At 39.2% G+C, this 12,705-nt stretch overlaps 1 protein-coding gene across 2 annotated transcripts in view; it reads left to right on the top strand.

The window, feature by feature from the left end:
• Positions 1 to 12,705, top strand: part of LOC150076797 (uncharacterized) — an 81,715-nt gene that overhangs the window by 17,990 nt on the left and 51,020 nt on the right. For both annotated transcript variants that reach the window (XM_090386620.1, XM_090386619.1), the window contains exons 2-4: positions 1,833 to 1,924; positions 6,282 to 6,391; positions 12,452 to 12,574. In XM_090386620.1, coding sequence (XP_090242746.1) covers positions 1,833 to 1,924; positions 6,282 to 6,391; positions 12,452 to 12,574 — 325 coding nt within the window. The remainder of the gene's footprint in view (positions 1 to 1,832; positions 1,925 to 6,281; positions 6,392 to 12,451; positions 12,575 to 12,705) is intronic.

Here is a 12,705-nt window from a genome sequence, read left to right on the forward strand (position 1 = left end):
TAACATTGTTCGACCCTGGTTCGAATCTAGTACAGACTGCATCGAACATTGGCATTTACCATGATTTAACAAAGGCCGTAGCGTTTATCCTAACCACGAGAGCTTAGATATCCAGTTTCAAAATAAGTTGAATGTAGGTTGGTCCAGACGTCACTGGTCACTAATTAACAGCAGAAGACATATTAAGCCATATAAGTCATATTAAGTCACTGCGAATGAAAGTTCCTGTAGGTCATATAAATTTCTTTCGGTATTGCAAGTCACTAGAATGACATTTGTTCTAAAAAAAGTGAAACTGGAAAGTTATTCAGCTTTATTTGCAATGATGGTAGGGTCATCTTAATCGAGTGGTCAAGAGCAGGGGAATATATTTATATACGCACTTGAGCGACCGTGGTTCAAGCTGGCATCACTAGTAAATACGATGCTGTTCTTGTACTCTTTCTCTCTCTGTCTTGTGTACTTCTCTGATCTCGTGTGGTTGCCGAGGCGTAAACAGAAAAATTATTATTATAAATTACGTCTTCTTTTTTTTTTTAATTTGCCCTTAGAGCTACCGAGTGGAGTTATTCTAACAGATACCTGTTTAAGCAATTTGATTTTGGTAACCTGGACAATATTGAAGTGTATTTTATGAACTGTAGCGAGTGTGATGAAAGTTATTTCTTTTGTGTTGTTCTTGCTGTTGTAAGATTTTAGGCGCATCTGCAACTTAGGCCATATTGCGCCGTATATTATATTTAAGTTGCATGTGTTCTGTGGTCGATTTGTAGCTTTCTGGACGAAAAATCTGAGTTACCGGGAGAAAAAATCATGATGCCCTTGTCAGAGACCGATTAATTTAACCGCGTTGTGAAAACGACCCATAAAAATTCCTTGCGTCATTGACGGAATTCGAACTCAGATCTTTTCCGCTCGGTGTGGGGGAAGATGGCGATTCTACCGACTGATATACCATCTTTTGCTCTCGGCGTTACTTTTTTTCCAAACTGGGACAGTGACCCCTTTAAGAATGGAGTTTAGAAGCCCTCTCAGGCTTCTAAACTCCATTCAAAAGAGAGCAGTTAGATTAATTAATGACCCATCTCTTACAGTCTCTTCACTCTCTGTCTCATAGATGTTCTGTTTCTCCTACATGCATTTTCTACAGATACTTCCATGGGCGCTGTTCTGAATTGGCTTCTATAATACCCGCTCTTTCTTCCAAACAAGTCTGGCGCGTGCCGCAGCCAGTCAGCATCCTTTTACTGTCCAACTTGAAACTCACAAGACCAACTTTTTTTCTTCTTCCTCATTTATTCCTTCAACTTCTGCTTTCTGGAACAACCGCCTTCATACGTATTTCCTGAAAATTACAATCTACAGAAATTCAAGTCTAATGTCAACAATATCTTTTCATTTTCTCAATTATCTCTATTGTGCTTTGTTAGTGGGATAAAAGCTGCTGTTAGTGTTACAGCTTGGGATGGTGAATGGTTCCTTCTGAGTGTTATATCATGAGACCACTATACCATAATCATGAATACATTACAGTATTCATGAGACCACTTCTACCCGAAAAATAAAGTAACGTAAAAAATAAATGAATACACAAGATCCTTGACACAACACACAGACGCACTGAAATTATGCAATCTCTTATACAGTAATCTTCCATAATTCTTTCATTAATTAAGGCAACAAAACTTTGCACGTGTTCAACTCAGGCTTAAGCATGCGCTTAACAGTTTTCATAACATCGTGTATTTTGTAGTTGACTTTTTCTTTTTTTTTAAATAAAATAATAATGTGACACATATATGCTCAAAGGATTTTTGCTGTTCGATCTTCAGGTAAACCTCTGCCAGGAATTTGGCACACAGGACTGGTTGCTTATGGCCGAGAGTACTATTTCGGATCCGGTGGAGTAGAAAGTTGCAGACCGGTAAGTGTTGCTTTTTCTATTCTATTTAAAACTCCAATTTAAATTTAAGCGATGTTACTGCATAATAAAATGAATTTATTTTTATAGCGAATTTTTATCTTTGTTAATGGAGTTTTATTTCAGTAATCGCAGCTCAATTGCTATCCTACAAACAAGATTCAGAATTCGAATTTTGCAACTACTATTTGTTGCAATTCCCTCAGTTACCTCAGAGTAGTTTATTCGAACTTCTTTTGGCAGTGGTTAGACTGTCGTTGCAATAGCTGGCATGAAGGCGCAAGTTGATACCTGTGAGAAGGGACACATTCATCCCCCCTGGAGATACTACTACTGATAAAACTGCCCTCTCACCTGATAAAATTGGCAGCACTCGTATTGCCTGAATGAGATTATGCAAATTTTTCGAATTTCAACACTTCCAGTACTGCTTCGATACCGATTTAATCTGTGAAATATAATAAAACTTGATGGACGATTTTCTTTTTTTAAAATCTTCAATTTAAATTTTGAAATGGACAGTATTTTCAGATAATGGAGATCAAAATGAAAAACGTGATTACTTCTCTTATTCGATCCACTAACGAAGGCAAACAATATATAAAATATTCTTTCATTTTCAATTTTTATTTTAAATTTCACCTTTTCTTTTATTAGTGAGAAAAACAGTATTTGTTTAAGATATTTTGTGAGCAAAAGAAGTACACCAGATACGTGTTGAAAGGCATATTGCTTATGGCACTTAGATAGCTTATGAAGGATGCACCTCGAGGCTTTCAAAATGTTTTGTTTTTTTTTTTGGAACTTAAAAAATATTAAATTATATAGAGAATCCACAAACTTTAGTATCTTTAGACTTTTGTTGTAATATCTGGCTGGAAGGCGAAAGTTGGTACCTAAAAGAATGGGACAAGTGTCATCATATCCGACAAAACTGTTAATTAAAATCTCGGTGTTTCAGGAAGGCATATATCAGCTTAACTGGTGTTGCTAAAGCTCCAAGAACAAAAAATCCAAGTTTTAAAACGTCTTCTAACACCACGGAAGATTGATCGAAACAACTTCTAGAGATTAAACCCGGAACAGTTCTCAACTCCCATTCATTTTGAAAATCGCTACAAAACAGTTCTTGGATCCTCTCACATTTTCACATTATGCTAATAATGTGAAACATGTGAAAAAATAATGTCGGACACCGTCCAGTCAAGACATTATGGCCACCTACATGCTTAACACCGGATATGTCCTCCTCCTGCAACCAGTACCGCTGCCACTCGGCGATACACGGACACTGTAGAGCCTCTAAAACGTTGCTGGAGGGGAAGGATCCAAACGCCTCATCTGTCGATCCACTTAATCCCATAGATGTTCTCTGGGATGCATATCCGTCGAATATTGCCCCCAAGATAGCACCTGGAAGTCACTTTCATATTTGGCAAACAACTCTCGGACAATACCAGCAATGTTGCACGGCGCAATACCTTGGTAGAGCTCACCGATACCATCTGGAAAGACAGTCGCCATGATGGAGTGACTGCCTTGCCTTGCCTTCTGCCTGATTAACCATAATGGACAGATAGTTTTAGCATTCATAATGGAGGTTAGAGGTATGAGGGCTCTAAGAGAGAGAGAGATTGCCAGGAAAAAATCCCCATACCAAAATACTGCCGCCACCTGCCGTTTCTGTTGGACCAGGATACCGGAGTGATTCATGTCCGCAGTTTGTGGGTGGCCGAAAACGTGAGTACCTTGACCGGCGCTTACTTCAGAAGCCCCTCGTACGGAGGAGGATTCTTTGGATTAGGGCCACCCAAGAACTAACTTATATGCCCATGTGTATTATGTCCATAAATTTAGTGTGTTCTCTGATCGAATTGCCTGTTTTGCTTGACGAAAAATCCGAGTCTCCGGTAGCACAATGGTTGTAACCATTTGCTACAGGCGCATACCGACAATAAGAATAAGAAGGGTCGGGAAAGTCTATCCCTTTCCCTTGTCAACCAGGAATAAGAATGGTCGTTAAGAGAATTAAGAAAAAACTCCAGGTTAAATTGCGCAACACTAGTAACAGGAACCGCAAATCAGCATCTTCTTTTGTCTCCCCTCCAACAAACGGATCCCTTAAAAGAGTTCCGACAATTTCCCTCGGTATAGCCTTCCAACTGTGCTTCATTAGAAAAGAAACACCATCCACCTCAAAATATCGATCATGCTAGTAGCAGTATATCTGCTTTTTATATGGTTCCTTTATTTACAAATGACCTTTGTAAGGTCATTTACATAAATTGGGTTTACTGATATGATTCTTCGTTCGAGTTCGATCAAGAGCTAAGAGATAAGAAACAGAGAGTAATCGTAACTGGACGTTCCTCGGGGTGAACAGTGTAGCAGCCGAGTAAACAAGACGAGGAAAGTAGATGTCCGATCTATGATATGTAGGACCTTTGTAAATAGGGAAAGGAAGTCATTGTCCCCTTGTATGAGACAATGAGGAGTCGGCATTTGGAATATTATGGTCAGTTTTTTTCTAGAAAGGTTCAAAGAAAAGCAGTAAGAGATGCTAATCGATGGCCATATGAAGAACAACTTAAAAGGTGTGGGCTGCAAAGCTTGGCAACTAGACGTCTTAGGAACCTGATTGCGATATAATAAGGCCTTGAAAGAAATTAGTAAAATGAATGAGGGAAGTATATTTTCACTGGCATAAGAGAGAGAGAGGAACTAGGGGGGGGGTCTTCTTCTTTCAGTGCCATCTCTGAGTTCAGAGGTCGGCGATCACTTTTTTGAACTCCTTTCTATCTTCAGCCCCTCCCAGTTCTTCGAACCCCAGTCCCGTCCATCTCTTGATGTTATCCATCCATGAAGTTTTCCGTCGGCCAACTCCTCTCTTCCCCTCCGTCCTCCCGTCTAGGACCACCCGCAGCAACTCGTACCTCCTTCCTCTCATGATATGTCCCAGGTATTTTATCTTCTGTCTTTTCACGAAGCTCATCATTTGCTGATTATGTCATGTAACTGGGAGCGGGGGCCACAAATACAAAATTTTGAAGAGTAGCAGAAGGCTGGATTTCGTAAAATTTACTTTCGGGCAGCGTGTTGTAGTGGAATAAATTGTTCCCCACCCTGGTCGAGGTGGAGAGTTTGGTAAAGTTCAAAGTGGAATTAGATTTTTTTTTTTTGGCAGATGCAAAAAAAGTTTACTTCCTTGTGTCATTTAGCCTTAATAATACTAATATTAATACTATTTACGTTTCCATCGGCAAAAAGTATTATTAATTCATAATACAGCTCGCCGACCAGGAAATTGATCTATTGATTCAGTTGCCAACCGAATGGAATCTGTGAGTCTGAATCATTCCTGCGAAAAGAATAGACTGTATCAGTCCTGATAGTGACTCATATCGTTTTCTTGTTTGAAGTCAACTGATTTCGGAATTTGGTCTACTTGTGGCTGATTTAGGTTGTAGAATTGAGACGTGGGTTTTCATAATAAAGAAAACAAACAAAACTGTGAAGAATGGGAGTGGTCCCATTCTTTCACACAAACTCCGTTTTTCAGATAAAGAATTCTTTGGTCCCTTTAAAGTCGCTTACGGGCAGCATGTGAATCAGGACGGTCAATAACTGGGTCCGGACTATCATTGTGATTCAAATTGCAGGTATTTTTAAGAACACATTCAAAAATTGCAATTGTAATAATGCCTATTCATCAACTGCAGCACAGATGATGTGGCCTGTGAACAAATTTATGAAGACCTGGATCCAATGCCGAAACTGTCCCGAATCCCTCACCAGTTACGAAGGTGAATAATTCATACGCAACTTTTTGTTGGAGGTACGCACTCTTGGACCATACTGCGAAATCTTAAGACGACTTTCACCCTAAGCGTAACACATTTTGTTATTTCAACGAATCCTGTGATAATTTCATAACCTTTTAAGTTAAATCGCTGATAGTCATTGCATTTTTTTATCTACATCTCAGTTTTGTTATAACCTGAAAATTTCAGAATTATACGTGATTTTAATTTGCTAAAATTAAAATCTTTTAACTCTTACCCTTGCTTTTTACTACCGTAGCGTATCTTGTTTAACAAAAGTTTTTTAAATTTATTCTGTACTTAAATACTTTTTATTGCAATTCCTTCAAGTAATAAATACAGTTCTCATAAATAACGTCCCTGAGCCTCTATTTGAAAAGGTGAAAAAGTTGGAACCCCTCTTATCTGGGATTTCCTCAATCTAAAGGCCGTTCAGTTCAACCGTGGTAGATTTACAGATTGAGAAATACGAGAAAATATGCGATAGCTGTAACTAAACAGTGATGATTTTACTGATTCTGTTGTTTTCTTCATTTTAGGGTGGAACAATCTTGGGTGAGCCAGACCAAATCCTAAATTTGGGGAAAACAGAATTGCCGTACAGTTTGTTTCTCGAATACATTTTCGCACTAGGGGAAGCAGCATACAGGTAATGCTTGTTCTTCGATATTACTAAGTTCACTTATTTGCAAGAAAATATTTAATTATAATTATTTATATTTTTATTATAAAATTTATATCAGAATCAAAGTCTGTGGTCACGGGAAATTTATATATTGCTTAATACTGTAAAATATTTGCATTAATTGTTCGAATTGCATTCCTTGTAGCCTTTTACAGGTCCGTCTAAGCTACGCATTACTCTGTGAAGAACTTTGCTAATTTGTGTGAATCCCCCTTGGTGTTATCTTTCCCTTACCTTATTGTCTGAGGTCTGCTCTTTAAAACAATAGTCCTTATGTCTCCATAGGTAGAAATCGAAGGACGGACAGACTGGAGCTTCATGATTTCCATCTTTCTTCTCATCTGCTCCACGGCATCAAATGTGTGTCCCCCTTCTCAACGTTCCCATCGAACAGTTTTGGACCAAAAAGTTGTCTAGCTATTAAGACATTTCTCCGATTTAATTTTTCAACGCCTCGCATAATCTTAATCAGATAGGAGCCACTATTACAGGATTCATCAAGAAAAGTAGGGAACTGTCACCATGTCCATGAATGGTTGCCGAATCGATGGCCACTTTTGGACATAGTTGAAGCAGATATCCGTTGTATCTGTTCGCAAAATTCGACTCGTCTTTCATTGTCGTCATCACCATCCTTTTAAATTATGCGCAAGTTTTGTGGAAGAAATTCTTCTTTCTACTAACTTCTGCGTTTCAAGCACCTTTTCAAACTGATCGATGTACACGTTTAGTCGAAATTATCCGGACACCTCCCTTTAGACAAAAAAAGAGCTTTTATTGTGTTATTTTGTGCTGAAACCTTTTGCTTTCATGACGGCCTTCAATCTTCGCGGCATGCTCTCAACCAGAATTTTTATAAATGTCAGGTAATATGTTCCTCCACTCGGCCTTTAACGCAGCCACCAGTTCTGCCATGTTCTTTGGTCGATCTCGACGTGCACCTATCCTACGATCCATTGCATCTCAAAGATGCTCGATATGTTTCAAATCAGAACTATGGACTGGAAAATTAAACTTTTCTCCACCCATGTCCTCAAACCACTCTGTTACAACCCGAGCAGTATGGCATGGCGCGTTGTCTTGCTGATATAGGTATGGGCCTTTCCCAAAGTATTGCCATAATGTTGGAAGTCCTGGTATCCTGGTATCGCAGAGCATTGGGCCCATTGTCGATAACGACTAATGGGCCCAAACCAAACTATGGAAGGAGCCCCATATCATGACACCGCCTCCACCAAACTTCATTGTTGGGAGATGCAATCAGGAAGGAACTTTTCCCCTGGCATTCGCCACACCCAGCAACGGCCATCAGACTGGTAGAGTGCGAACCTCGACTCGTCTGTCCATAGGACTGTTTTCCACTGCTCTACAGTTCAGGATTCCCGCTCCTTACACCATGTTAATCGGCGTTTAGCATTTGTTGAGGTGATCAATGGCATGTGAACAGCTGCACGACCATTGTAACCAATATCATGGAGGGTCCTTCGTATTGTACTAATGGTGACATTAGTCCCTATACTTTCACAGAGGGTTTGTGTGACTTGAGACAATGGCAAATTACGATTTGGCTGACAGTTCTTCGCGGAATTCTCTTGTCCCGTTCTGTCAGTTTTCAGGGTTTACCAGGCCATTGGTTTTCAGATTCAGTCTCATTCCTCTCTGCCATTTGCATATGACGCACTAACCATTGTCTAGGGATCCCAGAGTGACTGCGATGTCTCGTATAGAAGACTTGCTTATGTGGCATCCTACTATCATTCCACGTTGGAAGTCTGTTAATTCTATTGAACATATCATCGTGCATGCCCACTTTTGCAATTGTCTGTGCGGAGGCCGATGTGCATATTTATAGCAGGTTCTGTGACGTGTTGCATGCATAGGACCTGTTTCCCCATCCAAGGAAGGGTGTCCGGATATTAATGGTAGGGCAGTACATATCTTGAAAATGCACATAAAATTGTGTGTGTAAATAAATGGGGGAAAAATTGAAATCTATAGACGGCCTTCGTAGCCGAGTGGTCAGGAGCGGGAGTGCAGTAGCACATGCATTTGGATTGGATCTGAGTTCAGCCCTTGATTCGCACTGGACCAGCGTGGCTGATTATGGTCCAATTTCATGAACATGAATTGTTGAGGAGGCTTCCATCCTGCAGTGGGTTGATTCTTACTTTTGTGTACATTAGTTTGGCGGTAACAAAGGAAGTTGCGTTCTGTTGCACTTGTCCTCAGCTTAAAGATAAGGAACAAAAAAGCTTGGGTGTTGAATAATTGCAAAATTCTGGCTGGAACATCGAATTATTTTTGGCACGTGCATTGTGTTTTGTCAAAAAAAAAAAGTATATATATTGATAAAAATTTGGAAGCATAAGAAATGCTTAACCTGTCATTTACACTCCAGAAGAAAGAGAGCTATGAGTACACTGTCTCATGAAAAGCCTCATGTGGATACAATCATGAAAGGCGTCCAGAATAGTTTCAATGCAAGATGAAATAACCGAGCGCTACCAAAAAATATGGTATTACTGTATTCGAAGATGTTGGCAACTAGGTTCATTAAGGATAAACCACGAGTGAGGAAGACTATCCGTCCAATCAGAACAACGTGTAGGTGAGCTCACATATGGAACGCCCAGAAAAAACGATCACCGTACCGTAGAGTCACCTGTGCACATCACATCATCTAAGCTTTCGGCACGAAACCGTATCGCGTTTCATTTGTTTATCAATTGAGCAATGCAGACATGTCCAAACGGTATGAAGCCAGTAAACGTCACTTGTGCTTTTTACCCCACCAACTGATTTTGTCTACTCTTAATCGGCCGCCCGAAGCCCAGATCTGTCATCTTGAGACAGTATGGGAGGAGGAGGTTTCATTAAACAGTAAGTGGCCACAAAAATTGCCTTCATCATCTGTGTTTACTTATATTTGTCTTTCTTCTCAAACAGGGACTTTCATATATGAAATTCTTGTTGTCTTAAAGTTTTAGGTGCATCAGCAACTTAGGCCATATTGCGCTGTATGTATTATACCTTTTTGAATTGCGTGTGTTCTGTAGTTGATTTGCTGTTTCCAAGACGAAAAACCGTGTTTATGGGAGAAGAAAGCGTGCTACTCTCCTTCGGCACAGTTGGTATAATCACCAACCTCCCCGCATCGGGTGGAGAAAACAGTGATTACACTTAAAGACATAACTACTGTCAAGGGTAAAGGGAAGGGCGTTTACTTTCGTCAGGGTGATTACAGTGGTGTCACACAGTTCTTAATTTCAGTGCAGTTAGACCAACTGAGGATGCTACCAACAAAAAATTCTAAATGAGAAGTAATGGTAGAAGCTACTAGGCTATTCACACCAAATAAGAAATACTGTCCAAGGCTGTCAGATGAACTGACGAGACTTGTGGCAGAGAAGAAGCATGCGTAGGATGCGTATAAATTGTCATGTGATCCAGAAGCGTATGGTAGATATAAATTAGTCTGTAATCAAGTCAAGGAGGTTAGGCAAACTAAGGCAGATCACGAGAAATTTCTGTCAAAGATTGCAAAGAAAAGCAACAAAGACTTTTGTTACTTATATTAGCAGCAGAAGGAGAAGTTGATTCACATTGGTCGCTTGATATGGTTTAACTGTTGACGATCTTGCTCAGGCTGTGACAAACTGAATAAGTATTTTGCATCCACGTTCTTTCACCAGAAGTTCTTTATTGAGGCGAATTCCAGAAGTCCATCAGAATCTACAGGGAGCTAAATGATTTTGTCATAACTGAGAGAAAAGTTGAAGAGAAATTGTTGAAGGTAAACATAAAAAAGGCGCCTGGATTGGATGTGATCTATCAAATTATATTAAGGGACATAGCGAAGGAGGTAAGCAAACCCTTCGTCATAATTTTGAGATCGTCCATGGATTCAGATGAGGTCACTATAGACTGGAGAAGTACGAATGTGTCCCCAATTCGTAAAGGGGATCAAAAGGTGACATAAGTAACTACAGACCTGTTGGCTGCTTAACTTCTATTCCAGGGAAAATAATATAGTCATTGTTAAAGAAGTAATGCAGGACCATCTGGACAACAGTGCAATTGAACTGCAGTCACAGCATGGATTTATCAAGGAGCGGTCTTGTCTAACCATCAGATTGGTCAGACAAGACAAATGATACCATGATGCAGTAATGATAAAACTGGAAGCAAAAATTTTGATGTCACGTACTTGGATTTCAGCAAAGCTTTTGATACTGTTGCGCATAAAAGATTGCTATACAAATTGGAGCAGTGACAATAAGGGCAAGTTATTGCTATGAATAAAGGGACAGTTGAGTGAGAGAGGACAGAGAGTGGTTATTAATGGACGTTGCTCTTCGTGGACTAATGTTTTTAGTGGAGTCCCCCAGGGTTCAGTGCTGGGCCTATTGTTGTTTTCAGTATTTATTAATGATATTGATGAAAGTATATTGGGCTTAATGTCCAAGTATGCAGACGATACAAAGGTTGACAGGGTGGTTAATGACAGTAATCAAGGTAAGCTGCTTCAATTAAGATCTAGAAAAATTAGGCAGATAGGCTGAGAAATGGCAGTTGAAGTTTGACAATGTCAAATACGAGGTGCAGCATATGAGTAGCAATATTCCTAGATTAATACCAACTGTGAGGTACAACACTGAGGGTAGTGTAAAATTAAAAATATTTGGGGTAATTGTTCAGTCAGATATGAGATTTTCTGAGTAGTGCAGACAGGTTGCTTTTTTCAATGATGTGCAGGAATTTTGCTAGCATAGATAAGGAGGTGATCATCCCGTTGTACAAGGTAATGGTTAGGCTGCTTCTTGAGTACTTCATACAGGTTTGAAAGCCTCATTTTTAGGAAGAATGCCATGCAGTCCTGCTGTAACTGGGAAGAGAAGGGTAAAGGGATTGGTGAGAGGAACAAAGGGCATATTGGAGCGTCTGGAGAGTAAAAACGTGTGATGTGATCTGATTGTAGTGTTTAAGGCTTTGAATGGATTGAGCAAGTTCAATGCTTATGGGATTATTGCCCTTGATCAGACCATACACACGATTGAGCATAAATTCACATTGAGGTCGAATGTTTGTAACTACCCGCTGCCTTCAGCCAGCGGGTAGTTAAGTTTGGAACAAACTTAACTTTCATCTGTTGTTGTTGTTGTTGTGGAAGTGGGTAGTTTGAATGAATTCAAGAAAGATCTAGACAAGTTATTGGAAGGGATGGACAGGTGATGTGGGAAGGGTTGTTTTTTTTTTTTTTTGGATGATGCTAGCTTGATTTATTTCATCATATGCTGCTACCAATATTAATACTATCAGCACGTCATAAAAATGGATGGAAATGAATGATTCTCTTTTTAAGAAATAGATTTTTCCATATGACACACTAGTCATTGAGCCTAGCAGTCAAAGTGTTGGATTTGGATTTTTGTTTAATGAAAAATTAGTCTTCGAAAAAGAATATTCCACTAATTCAAACAAGCAACACGTGGATCAGAGAGCTTAGAAAGTGACTATTTCAGGAAACATATAATTGAGGTGTACAAGGAGCTGAAGAAGGAAGCAAAATGAATGACGCCGGATCACATTAAAATGGACACAAGATCAGGGGCGTATATCTAATCGGGGAAAAACTGATAGGCTGAATCTAAAGAAGGTTACGTTCTTAAGCGTCTGTAGGCCACTAAAATGAAATACCTTCCTGTGTGGTTATTAGTTCAAAACAAGTATTTGTTGCCTATTTTATTCTCTCTATAGAATAAAAGAGTCAACAAATACTTATTGCTGGTCGTAGACAAATATTTGAGGGAATTGAATAATTTAATGAATTTGCACGAGAATCGTGGCAGCGATCTTGAATCTGCTCTGTATTTTAAAATAATGAAGGAATTGTTTGAAGGAAGTGATAATTATTCTTAAGAAACTGTTTTTAAGTGATCTTCTTTGTTAGTTCTTGTTGCATTTATTGACTGTGTCATTGTATTTTCTGATGGACGCTTTTTTGATATCAATTCTTTGTTTCAGGCCAGGTACTTATAGTCTTGTAGAACGCAATTGCAACAGTTTTACGCACGAAGTAGCGGTGTTTCTGACGGGCAAATCCATTCCACAGGAAATTACAGATCTACCTCAAGAGGTTATCGATACGTAAGTTTTCTTCCCCTTTTTTTTATCTTTTTGTGCACTAAATTAGCCTGAAAACAGTTCGGCTTTAAATAAGAAGCAAATAAATGTAAAAAAAATCTTAATTATTGTCATGGTAAAAAAAAAAACAATAA

This window comes from Mastigoproctus giganteus, chromosome 12 (assembly GCF_048544385.1).
Source record: "Mastigoproctus giganteus isolate SK-2022 chromosome 12, ASM4854438v1, whole genome shotgun sequence".
Taxonomy (NCBI): Eukaryota; Metazoa; Arthropoda; class Arachnida; order Uropygi; family Thelyphonidae; genus Mastigoproctus; species Mastigoproctus giganteus.